Raw genomic sequence first — 14,495 nt, 5'->3', positions numbered from 1 at the left:
GAATGCGCTGGGTGATTTATTTTGTGCGACCAGCACTAGTGAAGTTGCCATGTAACTTGCAAGAAAGAAAAGAACAGAGGAAAAGGAAATGAAAAAAAAGCTCCCACTACTAAGAGGAAGTACTGGGAGGGATATAGTAAGTGTATATTTGGAAAATTAACAAACTGAAGATCTTATTATCTTAGAACCTTGAATCGTTATCATCATTGTTTTATGTCCTTTTTCCATGCTGGTATGGATTGAGCAGGTTGTTACAACTCTCCTAAAGGAGTTGAAGGACTACATTCCATTTAATTATTTTTCTTTTCCAGTTTAGTTTCAACAGCTTCTTGCCCTTCCCAAACCTCATCACTCTACAGCAGTGATTCTCAACCAGTGTGCCATGAGATCTTCCTAAGTGAACTGCGAAATTTTGAACGACACACTAAGGAAATGCAGAAACCCACATGATCCCAATTGAGTATTCACAGTCTGTGGTGTAACATGTTGCACCACATAGCTTTGTTCATTTAGGGATGAGCGAAATGCTTCCAAATGTCACAATGCTAAAAATTCTATATCTTTTATGGTTTCGTTCGTCATTAGTATTGATTACAGCAATGGATATTGGTCAATACTTGTCTTAAGGTGGGACCCCCTGATAGAAAAAAAGTACTGTATTTTTTTCATATTCATGGTAGAATCTACCTCTAAAATTGAGATAAGGAGGCTCGATGTGCATTTGCTTGTTCAATATGGGTTGATTTTCTGGCTTTTTACTCATCTGACAGCCCTGGACAAAAGCATCAATAATTACTTTCCATCATTAAAGACAGAAAAGTATGATTGGATTAGAGATCATTTCATAAAACATTCTTCCAACACTGAACTTGAGTTATAGGAAGAAGAAGAATTGGCCACCCTTTCTAGTGACTGAGGGTTAAAATTCAACTCTGCCTATTTATTCATTTTGGATTTCAATTCAAGAGGAGTATCCCATATTATGTAAAAGAGCTTTAGCAATTTTATTACAATTTTCAACTTCTTATACATGTGAATTAGGCTTCTCAACATTAAACAACATCAAAAAAGAAGTGTGAGAGATTATGTACAACAGAAAAAGAAATACGGAAATTATGAATAAAAGCCAGGCACAAATTTCTCACTAAAGAAGCCAGTTACTTGATCGATGAAACTCGAAACACTGCAATAAACTAAGTTCATAGCTGTGTTTTTCTTTATTTAGTTTGAGTTATTCTGTGTCTCTGACTGATCTGTGTCTATGGTTGTATGCCATCTATGGCTTGCCATGTTTGTATTTTGCAAAATTCAAATATTTTTTCGTGTATATTTAGCCAGGTGTGCTGCAATTTTTTCATGTATTCCAAAGTGTGCTGTTGGTAAAAAAGGTTGAGATCCACTGCTCTACAGTATGTACTGAGTGAATTCTATTGTGGCACCAGCATTAGAGAAGGTTGCCATGTCCTAGACAATAATACTAAAATGTCCCCTCAACCACTTTATAGTTCTGGTTGGAGTTACAGTGGTACCAACACAAACAGGGACGCCTTATACCCTGTGTGATTGGGGAGTCCTTGCTGCTCTATAACATGTTCATTCACTCAGCGACTATGTAATTAGGAGCTGAATAGACAAAAACAGCTGTGAAAGAACTAGGATGGGTGAGGAGAGAACAAGTGTGTGACAGTACACAGAATGATCGAGATGAGAGAATGATGAATGTTAAGAAGTGGTAGAAAATGTGAAAGAGGCTTTAAAACAAGACATTTCGTTGAAGCAATAAATCAGATGTAGAAAGTGACATTGTAATAAAATGCGGAGGTAACATCAGGGAGGTAACAAATGTCAAGTGGACTCAATAATGATGAAAGTGTTGATGGTGAGTGGATCATTACATGATAGAAATATTTCTTTGAGCTTTCAACAAAATCACTACAAGTATTTCTAACTTCTGTGAAACTGTAAAAGAAGACAAGACAATATGTTTTGATCCAGGCTGTTTCAAAGAATCCAAGGGAGATGAGTTGTCACCAGAAACCTTGACAAACATCTGCAGTTTAGGTTTGGACAAGATCTTAAGTAATAGCAGTCTTTTATCCTAAACTTTGACCACTTTCCAAAAACTTTGAATGGTGAACTTACAACAAACAGACCCTTAGAATCACAACTGCACATACTTCAAATTCAATATAAATTCCAGTTTGCGTTTCATGCTCGGAACATCATGTAAGATATGTCTGGTTTGTCGTTTCCTTCAAATTTGTTCTTAGCTTATAAATATCTTTTAAGCCAGTTGTTCACCCAAGTCAGTTGCAAATGAGTATTCATTAAGAATACTAAAACTCCTATTACACACCATGCAATCAAATGAAATACTCAAAAACTTTTATGTTGATGTACAACAAAAAAGATTTACTTGCTGAGATTTTGGTGGAAAATATTGTTCCTTTTCTCATGAGAAACTCAACACAATTTTCTCAGTTGTTTGCTATCTGGGTGATTTATACTTAATAACATACATGGAATGTTTGTTTTATAATTAAGATTTTAATTTACATAGTATCTATTTGGTCATTCAATGTTGGTTTTTGTTTTGTTTTTACCCAAGCAAGCAAGAATTTAGATGGAGACATACATGAGGCAGGATTTAACAGCTGGGTGCTTTTCCTGTTGCTAACCCTTGACTATTTTTTCAAGTAGGTGCTTATATATATATATATATATTTTTTTTTTATTAATGGAGATCTCTGACACTGCAGAGCAACTGATCACAATATCAACAAGAAATGTTAACATCATCATCATCATCTCACTTAAATGGGGACAAATGTGGAATGTCAACATTCACACATAATCTCACACACACACACACACATAATGAACTTCCTGCAGACCTAGATACACTGTCTGAAAAAAGAGGAGACGGTCAGGGCTGGATCGGAGTTGTTATACATATACAGTAACAACAATAACAGCAGGCATGACTGCATTATTCTACAATACCCTGGGGTATTGTAGAAGACATTCTGAATGAAAATGGGAGAACAGAAGCAGTATGGAAAGCCCTTAAACTGTACTTGTTCCTGTGTAGTAGACTTAATCCATTGCCTGCTTTAACACTGACACTTGGTCCTTAGTGGAGTCCATTCTGTTGTTGCAAGCATTCAAGCTAGGTTTCTGGGCTGAAAATAACTCCACCTTTTCCTACCAGTCTCGGACCCCATGCATAAAATCATGGACACTACCCTTCTACCTATGACACAAACCTTAAGATTATGGAATGGTGAAACTTGAAGCAAATAAAGCTATAAATAATATCATTCGACTTTCACAATCCAAAAGGATTTTTTTAAACCTAATATTTACACACTATAGGTGCAGGTGTGGCTGCATGGTAAGAAGTTTGCTTCCCAACCACATGGTTCTGGGTTCAGTCCCACTGTGTGACACCTTGAGCAAATGTCTTCGACTATAACCTCAGGCTGACCAAAGCCTTGTGAATGAATTTGATAGATGGAAACTGAAAGAAGCCTGTGTGCATCTTTGTGTCTGTTTATTTTCCACTACTGCTTTACAACTGGTGTTGGTGAGTTTACATCCCCATAATTTAGCAGTTGGGTAAAAAGAAACCAATAGGATAGGCACTGAGCTTAAAAAAATAAATAAATAAGTACCAGGCTCAATTCACTTGACTAAACTTCAAGGTGGTGTGCCAACATGGCTGCAGTCTAATGATTGAAACAAGTAAAAGAGCTAAAAGCTTAAAAACTATGATTTATAACTTTACCTGCTTCAAGTTTCACCATTCCAAAAACAGAATTATTTCATGTTTTCTCAAAGTTTACAAATTCTTATGATGTTTCAACATTTTATTTATTTATTTATTTTTTTTTTTTAATTAGCCCTATTTCATCATCAAAGGTTAAATTTTGATTTCCTAAATGCCATGTTTCTAACACTACTAACATCTAATTAATTATCTTATAACCAAGCCTGAAACAAAAAAAAAAATAATAAAATAAAATAAAAAGTAAAAATGGTAAAAAGCACAAGTTTGTTCTCCTATTGACGGAATGTGAACAAAAATGTGAAGTAGCATTTCTAAACTCAGCTGGCAGTTTGAGAATACTTCAATATGTCAAACTATCTCTTCTGATTGTACAACAAGTGCTATGTTTCATTTAAAAGGTTTTAGCCTAAATTCAATACAGCTAAACTGTGTCATTTCATGTTATATAGAGAAGAGAAAAAGGAAGAAAAAACAAACAAAAAAGGAACAAAGTTCATTAGTTTATTTCTTTACTTCCTTTACCCTACTACCACTACCAATTAACTAACAATACCTGCACGATCATTCACAGTTCATTCTGTGAATTTTCAATATATATATATATTTTTTTCCTTTTTTATGTTTCCATGTTTATTATATGTACTTTTTATGTCTGTATGCATGCACATGAAAGAAAGAAAGAGAGAGCAAGTATGTGTTATGCCAGGTAAGTTTTTACAGCAAACATTTGTTGACTGATCCTATATGTTAAAATAGTCATATACACACAGGTACAAATAGTACATGTGTGTGTGTGTGTGTGTGTGTATACACATGTGCCTCCGTGTATGTATTCTAACTCACTGAAGGTGCAGATTGTTTCATCTACGAATAAAAAAATATATATTACTCTCCAACATGAACCTCCAAACAAACTTACAAATACTATATGCATATTAATGAGCGTGTGTCCATGTCTATATACATGTGTGTATTACTGGGTGAGATGTCTTTTTCTCTCATTTTTTTCTTTCTTTTTGTCAGGTAAATTGTTGTTACTGTTGGATCATCCTTATGGCTAACCATTCAGCTAGAGAGGTAGTTGCAAAACCCATTTCTCTCCAACTACACAAACCAAAGAAAGCAGAATTAGGTGCCCTGTTCTTTGACAACATTACAGCACTAAGTTTTGAACAAACAATCGTTTAACCCAGCAGCTAAACCACTAACATCATCATAATGCAATAAAGTGTATATAATCATCATCATTTAATATCCGTTTTCCATGCTGGCATGAGTTGGGCAATTTGACAGGAGCTGGCCAACTGAAAGAGCTGCCTGAGCTCCATATCTATTTTGGCATGGTCTCTACAGTTGGATGCCCTTCCTAACGCCAATCACTTTACAGTGTGTACTGGATGTTTTTACACAGCACTGGCATAGGTGCATTTATGTGGCACTAGCACCCATGAGCCTACATGATTCAGAATGCTCAGCTGGAAAGGAATGCAAGGGACAAGACTGTATGCAACGACAACCACAACTTTACTTAGCTAGACATGACTTCTCAAGCACACACGTCAAGCAAGGTAAAATTGTGGTTGTCCTTGCATACAGAATTTTACTAAGCTTGACATGTGTCACCACCATTATTTAAACGACACCTTTCCTTTTTCCATGCTTGCAAACGTTGGAGAGAGTTTGAGGCAGATTTTCTATATAGTATGTCGCATGTACCATTAAATGTATGACTACTACTGGTGAGTTTAGAGCTCCATGCAGAATATCATCACCCAATCTACTTTCAATATAGTAACGTGGTTAGTATTGTAGTTAGTAGTTAATGTTAGTAGTTACCTGGACCCCGTATAGTCACCACCTGAAAACGCTCGAGAAATTTCACCAACGCTGTCTTCGGAAGATCCTTAACATCAGCTGGGAAGACAGAAGAACTAACGTCAGCGTGCTACAAGAAGCAAAAACGACCAGCATCGAAGCCTATGTCATCAAAGGCCAACTAAGATGGAGCGGCCACGTGGTTAGAATGACTGACGAACGACTTCCCAAACAGATCTTCTACTCCCAACTCAAAGACGGCAAGCGTACAAAAGGAGGCCAGAAGAAACGCTACAAGGACTCCCTGAAAACGAACCTCAAAAAGTGTGACATCGACTTCACTAACTGGGAGGAAACGGCAAAAAACAGACCACTCTGGAAAACCACCATCCATAAGGGAACGGTGACTTTCGAGTCGAAAAGGTCTGCAGAGCTGGAGGAGAAAAGACGACGACGGAAGGAGCGCCAACAACAACCACGTGCGACTCTCCCTTCCGGCACTAGATGTCTGCACTGCGACCGATCTTTTCAAGCAAGAATTGGTCTTATTGGTCACCTACGGACTCACCAGTAAATTTGCGCGAAGACCATCATCCTTGACCTTGAGGGATTGCTATCATATTAGACAGTCAGTAGTTACAACATACAGAGCAAACGTAGGAGAAACTCAAAATGCAGTTAATATAATTTTTTCCCTATGCATGTTCCATGCTGTGGTTACTTGCATCTCTGAAGTGGATGTCTCATGTGCAATTGGATACTGAACCACAACAGCTTATCAGTGAAACACTTTATTGCATTATGTTACACATATCTCCCCTATGAACTGTTGTGATCCAACATCCAACTGCAAAGAGAGAACATTCACCGCTGAGGATGCTAATAACCACAATGGTGAAACATACGTGGAGAACAAAGGATGGTCATGCCTTTATCGTAATTTGTACCATATATGTATATCATTATTTGGGTGTTCACTTTTTCATGGAGTTTATTGAGGCAGATTTCCTACAGCTGGATATCCTTCCTGTCACCATTCCTCACCTGTGTTCAAGCAAGAAAAATTTCCTCCAAGCCTAGACATGTTCTTGTAGAATATTGGAAATGAATGACACTGCTTGTATGACAGTGACAACCATTTTACAATTATCATGCAATGTCAAGACAAGGAAAACACACACACACACACATGTATCAAGGCCAAGCACTTTAGGCATGAGCAAACTTTAGGTTAGTTAAAATGTTTGTGACATATTTCAACCTCTAAAGGCAAATTCACTGTAGTTACCAAGGAAAATAATTCTGTCCATATCTGTCCAGTGTTGCCTCCTGTAGGATTCCCAGATGCATTTCTAGTTCTTTAGGCATTATGAATGGGAAATACTGAAGAGAGGCAACTCTGGACAAACTTATTAGAGTCATAGTTTTGACTAAAACACAGTCCACATTGACTGAGTTGCACCATTAGACCACCAGTGTGGTAAAAATTACAGCAGTATCAGTACCAAGCAGTGTTTAGGCATGAGCAAACTTTCGGTTAGTTAAAATAAATTTGTGACATATTTTAAATTCTAAAAAGAAATATATATTTATATATGTTCATATACAGTGGGTTTCTTTCAATTTCCATCTACTGAATTGGCTCACAAGGCTCTGGTTGGCCTGAGGCTACACACAAGTTTGGTAAGATATCTAAGTTCACATGTAAGGAAAGGTGGAATCTAATGATTCATGCTAGAGTCTTTGAAGAAATTATACATACACACACACACACATACAATAGATGCAAACAAATATCATTACATCAAAATCATACATCGACACATATACATGCATACATAAACACGCACATGGATAAAGCAAAATGATTAGGTGTATGAGGAAGAAAACCATAAGTCACGGGTTCACATGCCACTACAGTTATTTCATAATCAATCAGCAAGACAGAATTCAATGTGGCTCAGTTTACTGGGGTGAAGAATAACAATACATTTACACAAGCATCAATAACTGTCACAATTCATGGATACAAGATGTGGAAAGACAAAAGAAACTCACAGCTTGGGATTCCATTCTGGAGAAGATAACATTAAGCATCTGAGTGAGCGTGGCCTTGGCTGTTGTCTGGTTGACTAGGTTCTTGCTGGCCAAGTAGATGTTGTAACAGGTACGTACTGCTTGTAGAACAGTCCCTTCATGGATCTCACAGTTGTTTGATGTCACTACAGTTAGCAAAGCCTAAATGAGACAGCAAGAATGATAACAATAACAGCAATGATAATATTGATAATCATAACATTAATAACTGTAATAATTTCTTTTTATTTCAAATTTACAATGGAGGACTTGACAAAGAGAAATAATAACCCTTTCTACCAAAGGCACAAAGCCTGAAATTTGGAGGGAAGGGGCTATTCGATTACATCAACCCCAGTGTTTCACTGGTACTCAATTTATCAACACTGAAAGGATGAAAGGCAAAATTGACCTCGGCAGAATTTGAACTCAGTACGTAGCGATGGGCAAGACACTGCTAAGCATTTCATCCAGTGTGCTAACAATTCTGCCAGCTCGTCGCCTTACAAAGAGAAATAATAATAATAATAACAATAATAATTCTTTCTGCAAAAGGCAAGAGGCTTGAAATTTTGTGAGAAGGGGATAACTGATTACACTGAGCCCAGTGCTCAATTGAAGAGATGAAAGGCAAAATCAACCTTGGCAGAATCTGAACTCCCAAAGTAAAGTTGGAAGGCACGCTATAAACATTTTGTCTAGTAACTATGCTCTCAACATATTACCTTCAATAATAATAATAATAATAATAATAATAATGGTTTCAAATTTTGTCACAAGGGCAGCAATTTTGAGGGAGGGGATGATTTGATTACATCGACCCCAGTGCGTAACTGATACTTTTTTTATCAACCCCAAAAAGATGAAAGGTAAAGTTAACCTCGGTGGAATTTGAACTCAGAACATAGTGACAGGCAAAATACCACTAAGTATTTCATCCAGCGTGCTAACAATTCTGCCAGCTCACTCGAAGAGTGCAAGCCTCTGCCAAGGCAACACCAATGTCCTCTCAACGATTAGCCAGAGATGATTTTTAAAATGAGAATATCTGAAATAAACTCAACTGCTCTCACAAGCAAGAATACTAAAAATGAACCTAACTGCTCTCAAAAATTAAGTAAAAAAACCCAGAAAAATAATCCAGAATCCTTGTCTGGTACCTGATTGATCACAATGGTAGTCATGGAATGTGAAGGTGGCTGTAGAAATTTTAGCAACTGTAATAAATAGTCTATCCATATCTAATACAAGCCAAAGTTAACAAATTTACCATTCAAAATAGTTTCAAAGGCAGAGGTAATAATAATAAGTTCTACTCAGGAATTTTTAAACAAATAGCATGAGACCTTTTGGTTTTCTCTTCTCTTAAATTCCGGCCTTCCTTTATTCCTGTTTTAGATCGATGTACAAATGTATGTATATATGTAAGTATATTGTAAAGTGTTAATATGTAGTATAAATATGTTAATGCTGTTTAATTTCTGAATGGTTTTGCTGCCGTTTGTTTATGTAGTTTGATTTCTTTATCCACCAGTTTCTACTAAGATAGAGACGCGAGGAAAATTAATAATAGAGAAACGAAAATAAAACTTTGGAAACAGCCAAAAGGGAGATAATTGAGAAGGACTTAAAAGTCAACACAAGATCGTAATCATGTAAAGTAAAGTAAATATAACAATCCAGAATCCTTGTCCAGTACCAGATCTATTCAGTTCGTGCCAGTCACGAGGCCAAACACCCCTGAAACTTTCATCTGAATCCATCCAGCAGTATTTGAGATTTTGTCCATGGACAAACAAACAAACATGAGAGAAAACAATACCTCCGCTTTCAATAAAGGCAGAGATGATGACGATGACGATGATAATAATAATAGGTAACTGTCATCCTAGTAGTTGTAGGGGCACCTGGAGCACTAACAAGCAAGTTTGAGATATGTCACAAAAATTAGAATTGACATGAGGGTAGAATATGCTAAAAAAAACTGCTCTATCAGGGATAGTGAGGATTTTGAGATTGGTATATGTGTGTTCCACAATACTTAACATTTCTTATTTCTTTACTGCACACAGGGGGCTACACACAGAGGGGACAGACAAACAGATTAAGTCGATTATATCGACCCCAGTGCGTAACTGGAACTTATTTAATCGACCCCGAAAGGATGAAAGGCAAAGTTGACCTCGGTGGAATTTGAACTCAGAACGTAACAACAAACGAAATAATGCTAAGCATTTCACACGGCTTGCTAATGTTTTTGCCAGTTCACTGCCTTAAAAGGCAAATTCACTGCAGTTACCAAGGAAAAAAATTCTGTCCATATCTGTCCAGTGTTGCCTCCTGTAGGATTCCCAGATGCATTTCTAGCTCTTTAGGCATTATGAATGGGAAATACTAAAGAGAGGCAACTCTGGACAGACTTATTGGAGTCATAACATGTAAGTAGGTAGTCTTATAATTTGTAGAAAGAGACCCTTGACAACAGATTGCAGTCCACTCTCACAGAATTAACAGGAGCAAGTAAGATCGAGAGCTTTGAGAACTAAAATCTAATAATAACAACAACAACAATAATAATAATAATCTAAACTGATAAATACAAAGATCTGAAAATAGATCTAGTGTTACAATTATTACTGCAAAAACAATGCTGAAATTGTGCTACGAATATGGACACTCTTGGTAAAATAACAAAGAAAATGAAATCATGGTTGCAGAAGACTGGACCTGAGATTTGTATATAGCTACTATAGAAAATGACATAATTAACAACTACAAAAGAAGTCACTAAAAAATTTGGCTGATAAAAAAATCTCAAATAGCTCTTTGTCATTGATTATGACTCAACCTTGGGAGTGTAAAAACTAAGATCTGTCTACAATGATGAAAGTTTCTAATTTAAGCACAATATCATCGATTTTAGGGGGAAGGGGGTTAGTCACTTACGTTGACACCCTTCCCCCCCAGTATTTGATTAGCACTTTATTTTATCAACCTTCAAAAGATGAAAGTCAAATTTGACCTCAGTCGGATTTGAACTCAGAACAAAGAGCCAAAAGAAATACTGCTAGGTATTTTGTCCAAATCTCTAACAATTCCACCAATCTAACACAATAATAATTATTCTACCAAATTTTGGGATAAGGCCAGTAATTTTTGATGGGTGGGAAAGTGATTACATCAACCCCAGTTTTAAAGGGTAGGATTAAAGACAAAGCTGATCCCAGTGGTTTTTGAACTCAGAACATAAAGGGTCAGAAGAAATGCTGCCAAGCATTTTGACCAATGAGCTAATGATTCTACCAGCTAGCTGCCTTAATGGTAATGCTTTTAGGAGGTAGGGCTTAGTCCAGTGGTTCTCAAACCGTGCGCTATGGCACACTGGTGCATTACAAGATGTAATTAGGTGTGCCTCAAGAAAGTTAAGTTGTATTTCAAAATATGAAAAATACAAACAGAGATTCACTAGAAAGTTGGTATATAAATGTCAAAGTGGCAAAAAACTAAATATTAAGTTCTAAACTAAGAAAGAGCGGTGGATGTGTGTCATTCAATTTATTTAGGTTAATTATGGTATGACAGTGCAATTCAATTTTGAATCTGAAATTTCATAAGGATAAGAACTAAATTAGCATAAAACTATCCTTGAAATTGACATCTTATGGACATATTCAGTGCACGACTCTGTTTCAGTTTATTTCGGGCGTAGCCTCAGCAGTTGTCATTTCAATAATAAATGTGAAAAATAAACTGTTTAATCTAAATATACAATGTGGAACGAAATCTTTTAATATGTCCTCATGTATCTTAATTTTTTTCATTCATATACTCTTTTACTTGTTTGTCATTTGACTGCGGCCATGCTGGAGCACCACCTTTAGTCGAGCAAATCGACCCCGGGACTTATTCTTTGTAAGCCCAGTACTTATTCTATCGGTCTCTTTTTGCCGAACCGCTAAGTGACGGGGACGTAAACACACCACCATCGGTTGTCAAGCAATGCTAGGGGAACAAACACACATACACAAACACTCACACACACATATATATATATATATACGACAGGCTTCTTTCAGTTTCTGTCTACCAAATCCACTCACAAGGCATTGGTCGGCCCGGAGCTATAGCAGAAGACACTTGCCCAAGATGCCACGCAGTGGGACTGAACCCGGAACCATGTGGTTGGTTAGCAAGCTACTTACCACACAGCCACTCCATGGCAAGAATTTTCATCTTTTCAAATAATTTTGAAAAACTTCTCAAAAGAGTCCAATATGTGCTCAGAGGTCACTTATCTCAGTCTCAGTTTGACTCTGTTAGCAATCTGTGCTCTTTGTGCGATACAATTCATATTAACAGAGTAAATTACCCATAAAATGGAAAAGTTTATTAAGAGGAAACATAACCATGGCGATTATGAATCTGAAAGTGAACATTCATCAAAAGCAACTAAGCGTAGTGATAATAATGCGAAAGCTCGACCCAATTGTAAATATAGCAATAGCTATTTAAAATCTGGGTTTTATTGGACTAAAAAAAATGTCTGAAATCCTCACACACGGCTCCTTTCAATGTTCTCCTTACTAAATCCACTCACATGGGTTTCATTGGCCTGCGGCTAATAGAATCGAACACTTGCCCATGGTGCCATGCATTGGAATTGAACCTGTTTCTCAGTTACATAGCCACACCAATGCCTATATTGGCCCCAGTAATCGACTGGTATTTGTTTTACTAGTCCCAGAAGTTTGAAAGATTGAGTCCATCATAGAAGTTTCTCAACTCAGATCATAAACAAACACATCTACAGCATTTTGCCAGATGATCTATTGTTACAATTATTACTGTAGCACAGCGATTGCTAAAACTGGCATGAGGCCAGATGGTAACATAATGATCCCAGCACATGGAACTGATAAGGAGCTTATTGACTCCAGATGAATGAAATGCAAAGTTAATGATTTAACCAGGCATGATTTGAGCAACAACTACAAAAAATAACAATAATGATTTCTTTACAGCTCTGAAAGCATGTGTAATTAAATACTGCAAAGTATCAGTTACTGCAGCTCCACATATGCACATGGCCAGAGATTTGAGAAGATAAATGTCTATTTAATCAACAATTACTTGACTACAATAACTTTATCAACCTTAATGGTGAAATTAAAAAATCAAACTTGGCAGAATTATAAATTTTATATATACATATGCTCTTCCTCTTCAGCAATTTAATATCTACATTTCCAGGCCTGCAAGAGTATGTTGAGGCAGAATTATTCTACAGCCAAATGCCCTTCCTATTACCAATTATCCACTTGTTTCCAAGTGCAGTAATAGGTGATAGTGGCCCTGTCCATTGAACAACAAACAACTTGTTTCTTATTTGTTTATTGCCCACAAGGGGCTAAACATAGATGGGACAAACAAGGACAGATAATGGGATTAAGTCAATTACATCAATCCCAGTGTGTAACTGGTATTTAATTTATCGACCCCAAAAGGATGAAAGGCAACGTCGACTTTGGCGGGATTTGAACTCAGAACGTAAAGGCAGACGAAATACTGCTAAGCATTTCGCCCGGCGTGCTAACGTTTCTGCCAGCTCGCCGCCTTACACAAACAACTTGTTTCTAATTTAGGCACACATATGGGTGAGAAATGGGTTCGGTTCCTATTACATTGACCCAATACTAGATTGGAAGTTTACTCTTACCAACCTTAGAGGGATGAAAGGTGAAGTTATCTGTGGTAAGATCTAAACTCAAAACAGTAAAGAAATTTCACCAAGATCAACAAAATAATGACATGTATTTATATTGCTTAGTTCAATTAGACTACATAATGTGTGTTTAATTGTACTGAAACTGTACTGCTGACAGATCTAGAGTATAGGGCAGACAATGGAAACGATGAGATTGATGCTTACAACAAAGCTATAAATGACCATGATAAGAAAATTGATAACAGCAACAACAATAGCAACAAGGCCATAGATGTTAAGTGTAATAACAATGATAGAGATGAAAGATGACGAAACTAACAGCATCAAGGATGGCAGCAACAAAAACCAGAATGAAATGACAGTAACAGAGAGCAGTGGAAACAAGATTCCAGAACATAACAATATTAAGAAGGATTTTGTTAAAAACATCAAGTCTGGTAGCAATGAATCTGTGAAAAACAAGTTACCTTAATAATCTGCAGTTGGACGCCCTCATCAGTCTGCGGCCCGTGGAAACAAACACATATTGTCTCAACAATACGGTCAATAAGCCTTTTGCCAGGTGTAGAAGACTCTGGAGTATTGCCAGTCAGGTGACCATAGGCAATGAGTTTCTGGTGGAGGAAAAATACAGATATACAAAGTTATATAAACATACATAAAATTAAAACATAAATGTTTGCATGTATAATATAAGTTACTGTTATACTTGGGGTTGGCCACATTTTGTCAAACACACTTGCTATATATTTGGTCCTCACTTTACCCTTGTCACTATTATTTTAGTTTCTTTGTCAAAGTTCTTTCATCACACATCCAGTGATTTCTTCAGTGACTCTCTATCCCTCATGTCTCCTCTTGTTCTGCTTATTCCCAAAATGGAATGAAGACCAAATCTATAGTGCATGTATTTTATTGGCAAAATATAACCATCACCAGGTATAACAATATCTATTTCAGCACACGATTTGAATTTTGCAAAACAAATACATAAATGTATTATCATCATCATCATGGTTTAATGTCCGCTTTCCATGCTGGCATGGGTTGGACGATTAGACTGAGCACTGGCGAACCAGATGGCTGCAC

At 36.8% G+C, this 14,495-nt stretch overlaps 1 protein-coding gene across 10 annotated transcripts in view; it reads right to left on the bottom strand.

Moving 5' to 3' along the window:
- Positions 1–14,495, bottom strand: part of LOC115214926 (brefeldin A-inhibited guanine nucleotide-exchange protein 1) — a 201,812-nt gene that overhangs the window by 104,146 nt on the left and 83,171 nt on the right. For all 10 annotated transcript variants that reach the window (XM_036505599.1, XM_036505600.1, XM_036505598.1 and 7 more), the window contains exons 5-6: positions 13,874–14,020; positions 7,664–7,843 (exon numbers count right to left, since the gene is read on the bottom strand). In XM_036505599.1, the coding sequence (XP_036361492.1) occupies positions 7,664–7,843; positions 13,874–14,020 (327 nt within the window). The remainder of the gene's footprint in view (positions 1–7,663; positions 7,844–13,873; positions 14,021–14,495) is intronic.

The sequence above is a fragment of the Octopus sinensis genome, linkage group LG8 (assembly GCF_006345805.1).
Source record: "Octopus sinensis linkage group LG8, ASM634580v1, whole genome shotgun sequence".
In the NCBI taxonomy this organism is placed as follows: Eukaryota; Metazoa; Mollusca; class Cephalopoda; order Octopoda; family Octopodidae; genus Octopus; species Octopus sinensis.
This window is presented reverse-complemented; position numbering and strand designations above follow the sequence as displayed.